Here is a 15400-nt window from a genome sequence, read left to right as displayed (position 1 = left end):
GGCAGTGTTATTACCCAGAAAATGGCCGGGTCTTTGCACCTCTACAGGCTGACCAGCTCATCGATGCAATGGGTGGCCTCGGGCCATCCCGCACAATAATACGGTGACAGAGACTAACCAATGCCAATCGCCCACCTACAGAAGGGACCTCCAGCAGAGCACCTGCCAAAGCCACTCGGCCAAGTGGTTGAGTCGGGATTGGAACACAGCCCTTTGGCTCCTGAGCTCACACCCTTTCCTGTACTTGGCACTGTCTGCCCCCAAAATGTCAGTGCGCTACCTGTGAAACGTGCATTCTTCTGACATGTGACCCTTGCCATTTCTATGCCAACATTTCTTCAAAGGACCCATATGAACCAGCCGCTTGAGGAGTCACTGGATTCTTAGGGACAGAGCTAAGGAGACAGCCTAAGGTGCAATGGCGTGAACACCCCCAAACTAACCATCTGGGGACTCCAACTCCCTCCCTATAGAAGGGAAAGTAATGTGTGTCCCAAGCAAGGATGAGATAAAATGCTGTGGATGAACTTATTTGTAAAATCAAGTCCTATGATAATCATAACCTTTAGTTTTGAGAAAACTCAGCCTACGGCTTGCCACTTGATATTTGAAGCAAAGGAAAGCAACTAGTATTTGAGTTTTTAAATGTCCAATGTTACCAGTAACCTAAGAGTCGTCAATTAAAAGCATGTTATTTTTACCTATCAAATTCAGCGCCCTAGGTGCGCACTATCCCATGTCGATTGCAGGACTGATTGATAATCGATATAAATTCTTAGGAGCAATTTGGACCAGGTACTGACAGCTTTTGGCGTGGGAATTCCGCTGCTGGGAATCTCTCTAAGGAAATAAACAGAGATGTGGAAAACACTCTATGCAGAAAGAGCTTCCTCTAATACCAGGGAGGAGTTGGAAGTCACTTAAATGTTCAAAAACTGGAGAGTGAGGGGCGCCTGGGTGGCTCAGTTGGTTAAGCATCCGACTCTTGACTTCGGCTCCGGTCATGATCTTGTGGTTCATGAGTTCGAGCCCCACACGGTCCCTGTGCGGACAGTGCAGAGCCTGCCTGGGATTCTCTTTCCCTCTCTCTCTGCCCCTCCCCTGCTTGTGTTAAACATTAAAAAAAAAACAAAAAAAAAAAAACTGGAGAAAGTGACAACAGTCCTTAGCTTCTGTCCGTCCAGTGTCCCTTTCATTAGCCTAACTTTTCCTTTTCTTTCAGGAGCCCTGCTTCAAAATTCTCCCAGTCCCTGTCGTTCTGAACCCCCAGCTGCAGGGAAGGACACAGGACCCAACTCAGCCAATGGGGGAAGCCCACTCCTGGACACAGGAATTATTCAGGAACGATTCTCTCACTGGGAAAGATGTATCCCCTTTGCCGTAAGATTAAATTGGCGGCAATTAAAACCAAAACAGTGGAAAGAGGAGCCAGGAGAGGAAGACTGAGTTCGAAAGGAATATTTTAAGATCAGTGAACTCTTTTTGCTTCAACTACTTTGACGAGGTTTCCTGCAACAGAGCGCTAATACAGACCATTATTTGGTACCCGGAGGACCCCAATCTAACAAAATATCCTGCAGCCATTCTAAGCTGTTCTCATGAATGGTTTCTGGTAACATAACAAGCTTATGATTAAGTGAAAGTGTGATATATGATCACTAAACAGCATGATCTTGATCTCATTTAAATATTTCATGGAGGGGCGCCTGGGTGGCGCAGTCGGTTAAGCGTCCGACTTCAGCCAGGTCATGATCTCACGGTCTGTGAGTTCGAGCCCCGCGTCAGGCTCTGGGCTGATGGCTCGGAGCCTGGAGCCTGTTTCCGATTCTGTGTCTCCCTCTCTCTCTGCCCCTCCCCCGTTCATGCTCTCTCTCTGTCCCAAAAAAAAATAAATAAACGTTGAAAAAAAAAATTTTAAATATTTCATGGACACAAAAATTGGAAGAAAACACATCAAAATATTCGCAGCCATGCTGGCTGGTGAGATTATGAATTTTTAAACTTAAAAAAATGTTTCCACACAGATACAGATATGTATACACACATACACACACACACACACACACACACACACACATATATATATACATACACACATATATATACGAAAAGGATAAAGTTTTATTCATTGATTTACACCTCCTTTGATTCCAAAAAGGACTTACATTATAATGGTCCTGTCAGATGAAAATTTATAAAGCAGCTGCTCTGAAGTGACAGTTTGGAATTCCCCTAAAAAACATTGACCTACCAGCTTTGCACAAAGGAGAATGGTTTTTTTTTCATTACTAAAACTGAAAACATGCCCCACTACAGGAAAGTAGGCTCTGCTCTTCGATTACTTTGTGACCTTCAGTCTGAATATTACTAAGAAGGGAACCATGACATTAACAACCTCAAGCCAGATTATTTGTGCATTGATTTCATTGGGCCCTGCCGCATTTCATAAAGGATTGCCACCACCCCATTTCATGCCTCCAAGGAATCTGAGCCTGGACTAGAAGACAGAGTAAATGCCAATTATCGGCCATGGCCTGGTAAAGACAAACAGCCTTGACCTGCTAAGCACAGACCCAAAGCCAAGACAACATCCGCCAAATGCAGCCATCTGGGCTCAGTCTTCGCTCCCACTCCCTTTCTACTTTTATTCTTTTTTTTTGTTAAAGTTTATTAATTTTTGAGAGGGACAGAGCACGCGCGGGGAGGGGCAGAGAGAGCGGGAGACACAGAATCTGTAGCAGGTTCCAGGCTCTGAGCTGTCAGCACAGAGCCCAACATGGGGCTCAAACTCACAAACTGTGAGATCATGACCTGAGCCAAAGTCAGACGTTTAACCGACTGAGCTGCCCAGGCGCCCGTATTCTCTTTTCTTTGTTTTTAAATTTTTTTAATGTTTATTATTTTTGAGAGAGAGACAGTGTATGAGCAGGGAGGGGCAGAGAGAGAGGGAGACACCGAATCCAAAGCAGGCTCTAGGATCTGAGCTGTCAGCACAGAGCCCCATGTGGGCCTCGAAATCACTGACCGTGAGATCACGTCCTGAGCGGAAGTCAGACACTTAACCGACTGAGCCAGCCAGGTGCCCAGTTACTCTCTCTTTTCTTGATCACGGCCTGCCTTGCTCTCTGCCAAAAAGCCAGTCACCATTTGATACACTCACCCCTTATCTGGTTAAGGGGGCGATGCTGTCCCTCTTTTGCTGTAGGTGGAATAAAAAGGGACCCTAAGCAAATGACACGGAGGGAGTGATAAATTCCTAGCAGCAACAGCATGAGACCAAGCCTCTGCTTTTCCCCTTGCCCCTACGAGGCTGCCTTTGCCCCAGTGTCCTCTCATCAAGGCCGTCCACCCACACCCCGGCCCAGGGTGTCATTCTTAAGGATCTGATCCCCATCTCCAAGAAACCAGAAACAAGAAACCAGCGTTTCCAGAAAAGTGGTCTACAGCGCCCTCTGGTGGTCAGTCAGAACATAACAGAGACTTCGGCTTCACATCGAATTGTAAAGGGATCTCCGGCACCTGCTATGAAAAAGCGGTTGACTTTCCTATGTGATAACTGGATCTTACCTGAATACGGGTATGTTTTTATATAAGATGATGGAGACAAAACTCACAACAGTGCGGTAAAGGTAGAAAAGCAGATACCCATCATCAACTTCATTCTATCACAAGGAAAGCCCCCTGACAAAGGTTGCATTCTGGCCACCCCCCAAGTTTTAGGACGCGGTGAGCTGTTTACCAACGGGAAAAAGTCAGATTATTCACCGTAAGCTCTGAAACAGCCAAGGGCTGATTTAACAGCATGCTAAAATAAAAACGCAAAAGGGTTTCACCAGCAATGAAACAAAGCGTCACAAATATTAACATCTACGGTTAAGAAAATAAATCCAACACATTTCAGGAAAATAACGCTTTTAATCATTTTGAGGAATAAACCTATTTTACCAAGTTTAAGATAAGTCATTTTTCTTAATCAGAAGCCGTTTGCTGAATTTTAGGTAGGTTCGTTCTGTAGTTTTCAAACACAATGACTCCCATTCAACTTCCTTCCTCTTAGCTAGCGATTCAGTGGCTTGATCCCTGACACACTTCTTTACGAGGCACCTTCCCTCATCTTCAGAAATCACGTATCTAGGCAACAAAAGCAAACAGTTTCTTCTTTTCTGGAGAAATGTGGTTGGTTTTTAAAGTCGTGTTATCTTCTCCCCGACGACCCGTTAGGTGGTAACAACATGGGAGCCACTTGAAGGTTCAGAACAGCTGAGGAAGCCTTAGGCCACTGTTGAGAGCGCCGTTAGTTAACAAGCTACAGAGTGCACTGGGCAGCCGCGGGCTTTGGACCTGGCTCAAGCTGGTCTACGTCCAGGAAACTTAACTTACAAAACAGGGAAATGATTTCCACGAGATCCCCTTCACCCCTCTTTTTTCTTTTGCAAGCCATGTGGGGGCAAAAAGTAAGACAGCGTGTACATGTGCGTAGGTGTGTTTTGAGTGGAGGACGAGGATTATACGGTGTCCGCACAGGGGGGCAAATGAAATTCAGAAGCTTTTATGGACTTCTCTCGTTCTAGGTAATTATCACTTCGGATTTGGAAAGTGGAAAAAGTTCTTTTGTAAGAAACAGTATCGCCCTACGTTGGATCAACACCACCCAGGACTGTCAGACACAAATGGACCACGGGGAGGAAGGTCCACCAGTGGCCCACCACAGTCTGGCTCGGCCACATACCTGCGGGCACGCGGTGACACAGGCCAGCCCTGCCGAGCAGGCTTGGGCAGTGCTGGTGCAGCCGTGGGTGAGCGACGCCCTCTCCCCAGCCCGGGGGGGGGGGGGGCTTCCGGAAAGCACCCACGCGTCTTCAAGTACCTTCAAATGCCAATGGGCAATCTAAATCTGGCACCCACCCCTCTTCCAGGAGCCCCGTTAGAAAACCACTTGGAATTGACAGACCAAAGCTTCTTGGGTCATAATGAAGGCATAACTCTATGAAAATGGCTTCAAAATTTGAAAAAAATAAAAGATCTAGCAACCACGTCTTCCGAGAAATCCAGGATCAGTCCGGCGCTATCTTGTAAGCGAGCGAGCGAGCGAACGAGCAAGCAAGCGAATCAGCACGTGCATCTGGGAAACATTCCACAGAGACGCATTAAGCCCTTCCAGTCTGTGGGAGCATCCCAAGCAACCCGCCGGGTGCTGTTAACTCGCTGTATTCTGCTTCACCTAGAAAAGGCAAGAGAGAGGAAGAATGATTTCATTAAACCGAGCTGACAAATAATCACTGACGAGAGAAACTCCTGATCCAGAAGCTTAAAATTTGGAGCTAATTTCAGCCGCTTCAGGTACCCAAGAGTCGCTTGGGCTTGCTCCGGAGTTCTGGTATCAGCACGTGTAGGGTCGGGCCCTGGAATCTTCATTTTAGCCAGCACCCCTCGCCTCCGAGTGCGGTGCCGCACGCTCCAGGAAGCGCCGCCGGGATGAAGCACAGATGAGCACCAAGAACACCTGACAGCTCACTTAAAAGACAACAGCGTTTGAGGACAGAAGGGAATCAGCCAAGTTTCCCCCGACACTGAGTTTAGCCGGGGAGGCGACCTGGACCCCCCTTTCCTGCCGCAGTCTGGCCACAGCTACCAGGAAACCACGTCCAGGTGAGGGAGACCGGGCCAGACGGTGGCTTACAGCCTCCTACTCCCTGTGCCTGTGCTGGGGAACCTTCGGGAGCACCGGGGGGGGGGGGGGGGGGCCTGGGGTGAGCACCCTGCAGCTCAGGCTCAACGGTGACAGGAGGCGACTGCTGAGACCCCTGAGAACCACCCACTCAGGGACGCCCGCAGATGCGCCGTGTGGCAGCAGAACCTTCCGGTCCACGTGCAAATATGTTCATGGTCTGGACCCAACAGTCCAATGAGCCACACCAGATTCAGTCAATCCCCACGTGAGCCCTACTAAGTGGCACTTGTACCGAAGCTCTCTTAAGGCTCCACCAGAATGCAACGGACTTCAAATGCTGAGGCTTTATGGCATCTGGAGAAGTAACATCTTCCAAAACTGAGCTGCGCAAGCAAGCCGGCCATTCTGTAAAGTTCCAGAAAGCCACGAGGCCCCTGGGAGCGGTTCCCTCGGAGCGTGCAGGCTCTTGGCCCTCACGGACATTACCCTCTCCTGGGCTACGGGCAAACGAGGTGGGTAGGATGATGAGGGGCCCACTCCCGGACTCCGAAATGGACAACTAGTGGTCAGACGTGTCTATCTCTAGGATTTCGGGTGTCCTGCCTTAGAAGGGGTCCGACTCTGGTCTAGCCTTTGGTCCTCCTCTCCCAAGGACAGGATAATGCTCCGTCTTTTCTTTGAGCTGCAGACAAAGCTCACTCATCTGTGAAATAAAATGGGAGCCTCAAATTTATCTATTTCACTCACTTATTCAACAGGGGCAAGCTCATGTTGTTATTAAAGCAAGCACTGCCCTCGGGCACGTCATTTATGCAAAAACGACTGTACACGAGAGATGGTCACGTCTTACAGAAGTAAACTTTAACCAGCTTACTGGATAATTCACTGCCTGGTCGTGATTTTGGAACTGCTGTGTCTGTATTCCTATAAAGTCAGGTGGTTTGTGGGTCCAGAAGAGAATCACTGGCCTGTGCCTCTTCTCCTGCATATACAGAAGCAACATAAACACCACTGCCGGATTCTTTACTCAAAGGAGCTGAGGATCTTTGTCTCAAATTATCAGCCTGACAAGTAGCCAGTGTTCACTCTACACAACTATTCTGGGCCATGCGCTGTCCTAGGCCCTGTCTGGGATTGATTGACTAAATAAATAAAGCCCGAGCTTTGCCGTAAAGAAATTTACAAGGGTGACGGGAAGTCAGTGCTCCAATGTGGAACTGTTCTACAACAGAGTAAGAGACAAAATAAAGAAACACTGAGAATGAAGCCCCCAAATGACCATGACCTATGGGTCTAACTTAGCATCGTCACCCTAATCTCTGCAAACAGCAGCCAGTCATTACAGCAGAAGTGTGTCACATGGCTGACACCGGGCGAGGAGCCCAGCCAGCCAGCAGTGAGGGGACCAGAGGCACAGTCGATCTCCGTGGGCAGAAGCAAGGTGGGGGCCCCGGGGCTAGAATGCCAGGGTCTCGGTCCAGGCACCAGCACATACTGGCCATCAGACTTACTCTTCGGGGCTCCAGCTCTCCACCTTCCAGACGAGGAGAAACACTACCGAACGTCTGGTGGGGAGAAAGCAGGCGGTTCACGGCAGCCCAAACAGCGCCCACCGAGCCCCAGCTGCTATCACTGCTGCCATGATCACTGGCTGTTGGGCCTTGAGGATGTCAGCTATGCCAGTGACCCGTGTCACCCGGGAAAAGTCCCAGTCCTCTGTATTCCTTCATTTGAACCCTGACCCAATGTCAGAGGATCTGATCACACCCCTTTTTCCTGTTCTTTTCCCATTTCCAGGCTATTTTCTTCTTTGTTCTTTCCCAGGGCCCCTTGGGTGGCAACCTCGTCACCCCCAAGTGTCCACTTCCTGGTGGGTGTCCCACACGGCCCCCCAGCATTCACAGCACTGAGATCGATGGGCGCAGGACCGCACGCTCAGACTCAGATGTGTACCATTCATAGTCCAGAAGTGCCGAAGTCTGGTGCTCATGGGAAAATGCCATCAGGGGCCAGAACTGGGCTCCAACCAGGGCCCCAAAGCATAGCCTTAAAACAAGGTCCCAGGGGCGCCTGGGTGGCTCAGTCGATTGAGCGTCCGACTTCAGCTCAGGTCATGATCTCACAGCCCCACATCAGGCTCTGCACTGACACCTCAGAGCCTGGAGCCTACTTCAGATTCTGGGTCTCCCTCTCTCTCTGCCCCTCCCCCGCTTGTGACCTCTGTCTCTCTCTCTCTCAAAAATAAATAAAAACATTAAAAAAAACAACAACAAAACAGACAAACAAGTTCTCAACCTGGTCCAAGCCTATAGGCAGAGTTCAGGGCTCTGTGAACTTGGATGGAAAAGAGAGGTTTTCATTAAGCTCTACCTGAAATTTATCATTTCCTTCAATGATGAATGTGGGCAATAAACCCCAGTGGTGACAGCGTATCTGTGACTGTCATCAACAGAAATAAAGAACCCACAGATACTTTCACATCATGTTAGAGCTGTTCCAGATGTCTTAAATTAATTCAGCCCTCACTACTCAGAAAGGACAGTAATATTATAGACTCTCTACTAAATCTTATTTAATATGTTCACTAAAAAGTCAACATGTTTTTTAAAAAGTCAACACGTGGGGCACCTGGGTGGCTCGGTTGGTTGGGCGGCCAACTTTGGCTCAGGTCATGATCTCGCGGTCCGTGAGTTTGAGCCCCGCGTCGGGCTCTGTGCTGACAGCTCAGAGCCTGGAGCCTGTTTCGGATTCTGTGTCTCCCTCTCTCTCTGACCCTCCCCCATTCATGCTCTGTCTCTGTCTCAAAAATAAATAAACGTTAAAAAAAATTTTTTTTTAAATAAAAGTCAACATGTTACTATACCACACGTTTAAAAAATATTTTTATAAAAGTATTTCAATCCATGTCAATACATTACATTATATTCATATAACGTATGAATTAACTTATGTTTTATAAATGTATTTCAATGCATTCAATACATTACATTCAATACAATATAGTTGGTTTCCATTGTATTTCCAATGTATATTATACTCCTAAAAAATATTCTGAGGGGGGGATCAGAGGCTTTCCCAGCTTGCCAAAGGGTCCCCTGGTGGAAGAAAGAGTTAAGAGCCCCCTGGCTTTAAAAGATTGAGGACCGCAAATAAAAGTGGCAACATTAGAAAGAAGAAAGCTGTGTAAATACTTACTGAAATGTGACGTTATAATATTCTTCGGGTGTCACTATTTTGGGTCCACCGAAGTAGTCCAGGACCCAGATGTTGGTTATATTCAACTTCGCAAAGAACCAATTGTGGCTGGAGGGCCACGTTTTCATCTCAGGGTGTCGGACGAACAGCGACTGCTTGGCAAAGTCCATTTCTGATTCATTCACCTAAAGGACACACGTGATGTAAACGACTCATGGCCGCAACCCCGTTAAGGATGTGTGATTCTTCTACAAATCCTAAAGCGCTCATTTAGTTATAAATCCTGATCTTCGACTTAAGGAATCAAGAGAAAACGAAGGAAGCACGCAGAAAAGCAGAAAACAACAGAGTCCAGGTGTTGGCGGTAAGAGATTTACTGAAGTGGGAACCCATCACCAGCACCAGCTTTCGCGGTCGAGTGGTCATTTGGAGCTGTCAGAGTACCTGGCACGGGGCACGTGATAAAACGTCAGCACACGTACCCCAGGACAAGCCATCTTAAACACAGAGACGCAAGTTCACAAAAGATAAAAGTCTTTCAAAGAAGCACCGTGGAACTCAAGAGTGTTTGCCGCCCCTCCTTTCTCTGGTGAAATGCAGCCACAGAGATGCGCCTACACGGAACGTCCAGACCATAAATCAAACTTGTCTGAGGTCAGCGTGGCTGACAACGTCGAAAAGCAAATGTGCGGGTTCGGCAATCAGATCAGCGCTAGGACACCTTGCCCTCTGCCCTGCAGCAATCACCCCACTGTCTAAACCCGTGTCCAGCCTCCAGTAACGGGCACCCCTCTCCTTGCTCACTTGGTAGGCTCTCTGCCGTAAGCCACTGTGAAAATATGGAGACAAGGAACCCACACGTGGGAAATATTGTGCAGTGAACAGCATGGCCAGGAGCAGAGACCTCTGGTTGAGCAGATGCACCTTACAGAGCTACATCCATTCAGCTTCAAACAATAGTTCACTTTCTGCGTAAATACCTTATCGAACACCTATACGAAATGAACTGATTTAAGTCTTTAGTTTTCATGAAATCGCATATTATCTCAATCACAAATCATTTTCATTTTATTCTTAAAATATCTCCTTTCATTGTTAATAGATGATGCTTTTTTTAAATTTATTTACTTATTTTGAGAGAGAGAGGGAGCACGAGCAGGGGAGGGGCAGAGAGAGAGGGAGAGAGAGAATCCCAAGCAGACTCCACCCTGTGCGTAGAGCTCGACTCGGGGCTCGATCTCGTGACTGCAATCTCGCGATCATGACCCGAGCCGATATCAAGAATCGGACGCTTAACCGACTGAGCACCCCCAGGCCCCTCAGGTGATACTCTTCTAAAACCGGTCTGTGTTCTGGTGGGATAACCACTCACCTTGGTAACAGTTCCTGACAGCATTATGTGAGCACAGAGGGGACTTTGGGGATCAAATCCCTGTTTCCTGCAGAAGTTAGTCTGTGCCAAAGACATGGTCAGGGTAGCATGTGGATTCTCCTGCAGAGAGAAAATAAAGACACTCCCACATGAAATATTGTCTCTGGAGAGGTAATAAATGTCACAAGTTATATACACACTGTCCCTAGAGCTGAGCATTCTTCCATGAAACAATGAAGTGTAAAACACCACTGACCACTTGAGAAAATCACCTGTTGGATAGAGACTGATCTTGACCTTTCCTCCCAAAAAGCAGGGGGTAGGGTTTCAGATTTAAAATTAACTCAGTAAGAATTATTTTAACACTCTTTTTTCTTAAGCCTTTAAGCTGTTTCATATTAACCAGAGAAATTACAATTACAGGATCACCCAAATACAAGGCTGGTCTAGAGTTTTCACTGAAAGGTCTAACGGCTTAGACTCTAATACGAAACTAGTGCATAAAAATAGCACAGTTGTCCAACTAGCTAATTGTATGGTTTAAGCAAGAAAGTAGCTGAATCATGTTTTTTGGTTTTCTTACGCTAGCAGAAATTGTCATGTGATTTCAAAACTGGAGAAGTTGTTCATTCCTGTTTCAGCAGTAAAAGAAGAACACTTAGACTCAAAAAGCGAAGCAGGCAAAATTCTCAATTCTTTCTTATTCAGAAATCAGCTTCGTGAAAGACACTGCTGACAGATTACAGCAAAATTCACACGTTGCATTTAGCGCTTTCAACGGCTTGTGTGGAAAATTCTGCCACCTCATGGTGACCCATCACAACACTGGTTATAAAGGGAACTCCTTGAAATGATTTCGCCAAACATTCACTGTCTATACACTATTAGGCAAGGCGCCATAGGAGGGAAAAAAAAAAAAAAAAAAAGTCCTTTCTCTGTGACTTTATAATCTGGTTGTAAAGTCAGACAGAAACAAAACTTAAATAAATGCAAAATGACACAGAAGAGATCAGAAGGCAGCGTATAACTAATCGCCAAGTGAACAGTACAGTTTAGGGTAAGGAGATGTCAGCATAGCCTGGAACGATATGGACAGTACAGGGACCCTCAGAAGATTTTCCAAATCGGGACAGAAGTGGGATGACGTATTAAAGGTAAAGGGCATTGCAGAAACAGAACCGGGAAAATGTGGGACATGACTGTAATGAGAAACCCAATCTACCTGAAAGAGAGGCTTTGGTGGGATGGGGGTGGGGTGGGGGGCTCAACTCCAAGCTAAAGAGTCAGAATTGTATTCTGTAAGGCCAATGCCTGTCTGTGCTTTCCAAGAATGAGCTGCCTGGAGAGCTTGTTAAAATGCTGACTTCTGGGCTCGAGTCCCAGCCCTGGTGTTCGTATTTTTAACAAACATCCCAAGTGAACCTTACGCAGCTCTAGGCAGCCGGTTGTTGTTGAAGGCTTCTGGGCAGAGGGAAATGCTGAGTGGCATTGTGTGCATGTAATCGGATGGGTTGGGTGACAGGGAGAAGACAGGAGGCAGAGGTGGGAGGCAAAGCAGAAACTATAAACCAATCTGACTGGTTAACTGATTGAATACGAGTCAGACTCATTCTGATGTGGCCACACCTTTTCACTGCCATCATGGATACCTGAAATCCTGGATAGGTTCCTTACACTGTGTCCCTAGATCTGTCAAAGACCTGAGCTGGAGTTCTACCTGGAAGTCATCAGTGACTGGCCACTCACCAGTGACGTCTGTCACTGACATCTGTCCAGTCCCTGTACATCTTACTTTTCCTCCTTCCTGCAACGCAGATGACCATATCCGCACGAGTTTAAATAGGGTCGTGGGCAGTAGTTGTTCTCCATCCCCTCTCCCTCATGAGAAGCATCAGGGAGGGAATGGGGAGTTGTTTTTTTTTTAATAAAATCCCTCGGCACGATCTTTTTAAAAGTCTTCCCAGGTGACTGTGTTTGCAGCCAAGGTTGAGCGTCACTGATTGAACAGAATGAGCTTCCTTTGGGCAAATGCCTAAGAGGGTGGAGGGGGCTGGGAGTAAGGGAAGGGTGAACAGAGGTGTCTGTGTCTTCAAAGGAGGCAGCTGCTTCTGGTTTTGCTCAAAGAATTCAAGCCCCCAGGGCCACGGATCTTCCAAGAAGTTAAACATTTAGATCTGTAATTGAAATCTCAATTTTTGAATGGTGGTAGCTACAATAGTCACCCCCCCACACCCGTTACCCACGGGGGGATACAACCCAAGACCCCCAGTGGATGCCTGCCTGAAACCCTGGACAGTACCGAACCTCATATGTCTTTTTCTACACACACACACACACACACACACACACACACACACACACACACACCTGTGACAAAGTTCGATTTATAAATTAGTCATAGTAAGAGATTAGCAACAATAACAAATAGAACGGTACAATTATACCGTAATAAAGGTTATGTGGATGTGCTCTCTCCAAATATCTTCTTGTCCTGTACTCACTCCTCCTCCGAGGATGATGAGAGATGATCAAATGCCCACATGACGAGATGACATGGGGCGGCTTTTGCAACCTAGCACTAGGCTACTAGACTGTAAGACAACCCCTCAGAAGGATCTTCTGCTTCTGGAATGTAATTGACTTCAGGTAGCTGAAACGCTGAAATGGAACAGGGATAAGGGCCGGGGGGGGGGGGGGGGGGACTACTGTAACTCAAATTTGTTAAAAAGCAAACAGAACTCCGTGGACCAAAGACAACTGGCCCGAGGGACACGGGCAGCTCGTGCGCCACCATTCTGTGTCCTGTATTTTTTTTTTTAATTTTTTTTTTCAACGTTTATTTATTTTTTTGGGACAGAGAGAGACAGAGCATGAACGGGGGAGGGGCAGAGAGAGAGCGAGACACATAATCGGAAACAGGCTCCAGGCTCCGAGCCATCAGCCCAGAGCCCGACGCGAGGCTCGAACTCACGGACCGCGAGATCGTGACCTGGCTGAAGTCGGTCGCTTAACCGACTGCGCCACCCAGGCGCCCCATAATGCTTATTTATTTTTAAAGAGAGGGCAAGAAAGCGAGTGGGGAAGGGGCAGAGAGAGGGGGAGAGAGAGGACCCTAAGCAGGCTCTGGGCTGTCGGCATGGAGCCAGACGTGGGGTTCAAATTCACAAACCGTGAGATCATGACCTGAGCTGAAATCAAAGAGTCAGATGTTTAATCAGCTGAGCCACCCAGGCGCCCCAAGAATGGAGCTTAATTAACAAAACCAAGCCATAAAAATCTAGAGTTTTAACATAACCTCTTTTACTTCCTTTGAAAATTGGAGTCCTTCAGATTATAGAAACTTAATCTCTGGTTTAAACTTTAGCACTAAATATGAGCCAAAGGCTTAAGGACCCTGAAGCTAAGATTAAATAAGCACTTTTTCAAATTAGCCTTGATGGTTGTTACATTCATAAAATATTGGAAGAAGAGCTAGTAATCCATGTTGTTTTATCCTTTTAACTCATCGATGTTTCTCTTATTTGTGTTTTTTTTTATTTTTTTTTTAACGTTTATTTATTTTTGAGACAGAGAGAGACAGAGCATGAACGGGGGAGGGTCAGAGAGAGGGAGACACAGAATCGGAAACAGGCTCCAGGCTCCGAGCCATCAACCCAGAGCCCGACGCGGGGCTCGAACTCACGGACCGCGAGATCGTGACCTGGCTGAAGTCGGACGCTTAACCGACTGCGCCACCCAGGCGCCCCTGTGTCCCGTATTTTGACGGCAGACAGACCTCGCTTAAGATTCCAGTTTGGCTACTGGCTCTGGGCAGGTTATTTAACCGGTCTCATGCCTCCAGTTCTTCATCCGAAGCCCACTGCTGGACTCAGTGCGCTGCGCAGCGGTCACACCACTCTCGGGACAGCAGAGGTCCACCAGAGTTGTAAACCTGGCCCTGCCACAAAAGGTGGGCACAGGATGAGCACCCAGACCCAACTCCGTGCTGCTCCTAACCAGGGAAGGTCATGCGCACCAGGGGCCTTAAAGACTGCATTAATCACTCACGATGTTGTATGTTAGCTTCCTGCTGCTGACAAGAAAATTCCTAGGAAGGGCAAGCCCTGTAAGACTTTTAATAACACGCGCAGCCGTGCCCCAGGACGAGTCAGGGATGCGAAGTCCTCCAAGTAGACACGGGCAAAGAATTCAACCCGGAGGCGGGGGCGTGCGTGAAATTCCCGGCACTGAGTTGCCCAACAGTCAGAAGGCTGCAAAGCCCGCCCGGCCAGCGCGGGAGAGAAGAGGCAGGGCTGTGGGCCGCGAGCAAAGTCTTCCCTCTGGTTGCCCCGCCCTCCGTCCCCGAGCAGAATTTCGGCGACCGAAAGAAAGGCTGGCCCTGTCGCCGCCCGCTCACCTGCAGGTTGCCCACGGACTGCTGCAGCGGGCTCAGGTAGAAGTAGGGCACGCCGCTGCCCGCGCCGGGGGGCCCGTCGCTGAGCGAGAGGACGTCGGCGAAGGCCCAGCCGCGCACCGCCTGGTCCGTGGAGAGGGTGGCCAGTGCGCCCCAGTCGCAGACGTGCGTCACGAAGCGGGCCACGCGCGCCGCGTCCTCGCGGGGCGGCAGCGGCGGCAGCGCCGCGGCGGCGTCCCAGTCCCCGTGACCCCGGCCGCCCCGGCCCCGCGCCGGCGCCACCAGCAGCGCCACCAGCGCCGGCGCCAGCAGGGCGGCGAGCAGCGCGCGCGCGGACCCGCGGGCTCGGCCGGCCATGGCGGTGACTGCTGCGAGAGGCCGCAGCCCCGCCACCCACAGGCGCCCGGGGTTAGCCGAGCGCGCCCGGCCCCGCCCACCGCGGCGCAGGCAGGCCCCGCCCCCTCCGCGGGGGCCAATCGGAGCCGGGGGGAGAGCAGGGGGCGGGTCCCTTGCGTGCTGGGCTACCTACTGGGGCGGGGACTTGTTTAGCACCTCCCCACCGCACCTGTCCGCCGCCTCTTTCAGGGCCGGGGAAACTGTCCCCAGTGCGAGGTTTGCTGAGGCTTGGAGAAATTAAGGAAGTCGCCTAAATCATCCTGCTAGGAGAAGGCGGGCGTCTTCACACACACACACACACACACACACACACACACACACACACACACACACACACACGCCTTTTGAGAATACCTTTGGATACGGATATCCG

At 48.9% G+C, this 15400-nt stretch overlaps 1 protein-coding gene across 2 annotated transcripts; it reads right to left on the bottom strand.

Moving 5' to 3' along the window:
- Window positions 1-3895: 3895 nt before the first annotated feature.
- Window positions 3896-15047, bottom strand: CREG1 (cellular repressor of E1A stimulated genes 1). Of its 2 annotated transcripts, XM_086694606.1 has the most exons (4): window positions 14635-15046; window positions 10239-10358; window positions 8867-9051; window positions 3896-5221 (listed from the first exon to the last, which is right to left on the bottom strand). In XM_086694606.1, the coding sequence occupies exons 1-4, from the start codon at window positions 14986-14988 to the stop codon at window positions 5218-5220; spliced, it is 663 nt and encodes a 220-aa protein (XP_086550732.1). In that variant the 5' UTR covers window positions 14989-15046; the 3' UTR covers window positions 3896-5217. The 2 variants fall into 2 exon arrangements, with proteins under 2 accessions (XP_086550732.1, XP_086550733.1); XM_086694607.1 differs by lacking the exon at window positions 3896-5221 and having other exon boundaries at window positions 8863-9051; window positions 14635-15047.
- Between the last annotated feature and the right edge of the window lie 353 nt (window positions 15048-15400).

The sequence above is a fragment of the Puma concolor genome, chromosome E4 (genome assembly GCF_028749965.1).
Source record: "Puma concolor isolate L17-30 chromosome E4, mPumCon1.1.hap2, whole genome shotgun sequence".
Taxonomy (NCBI): Eukaryota; Metazoa; Chordata; class Mammalia; order Carnivora; family Felidae; genus Puma; species Puma concolor.
Note: the sequence above shows the minus strand (reverse complement) of the source record. Positions and strands in the feature narration are given on the sequence as shown.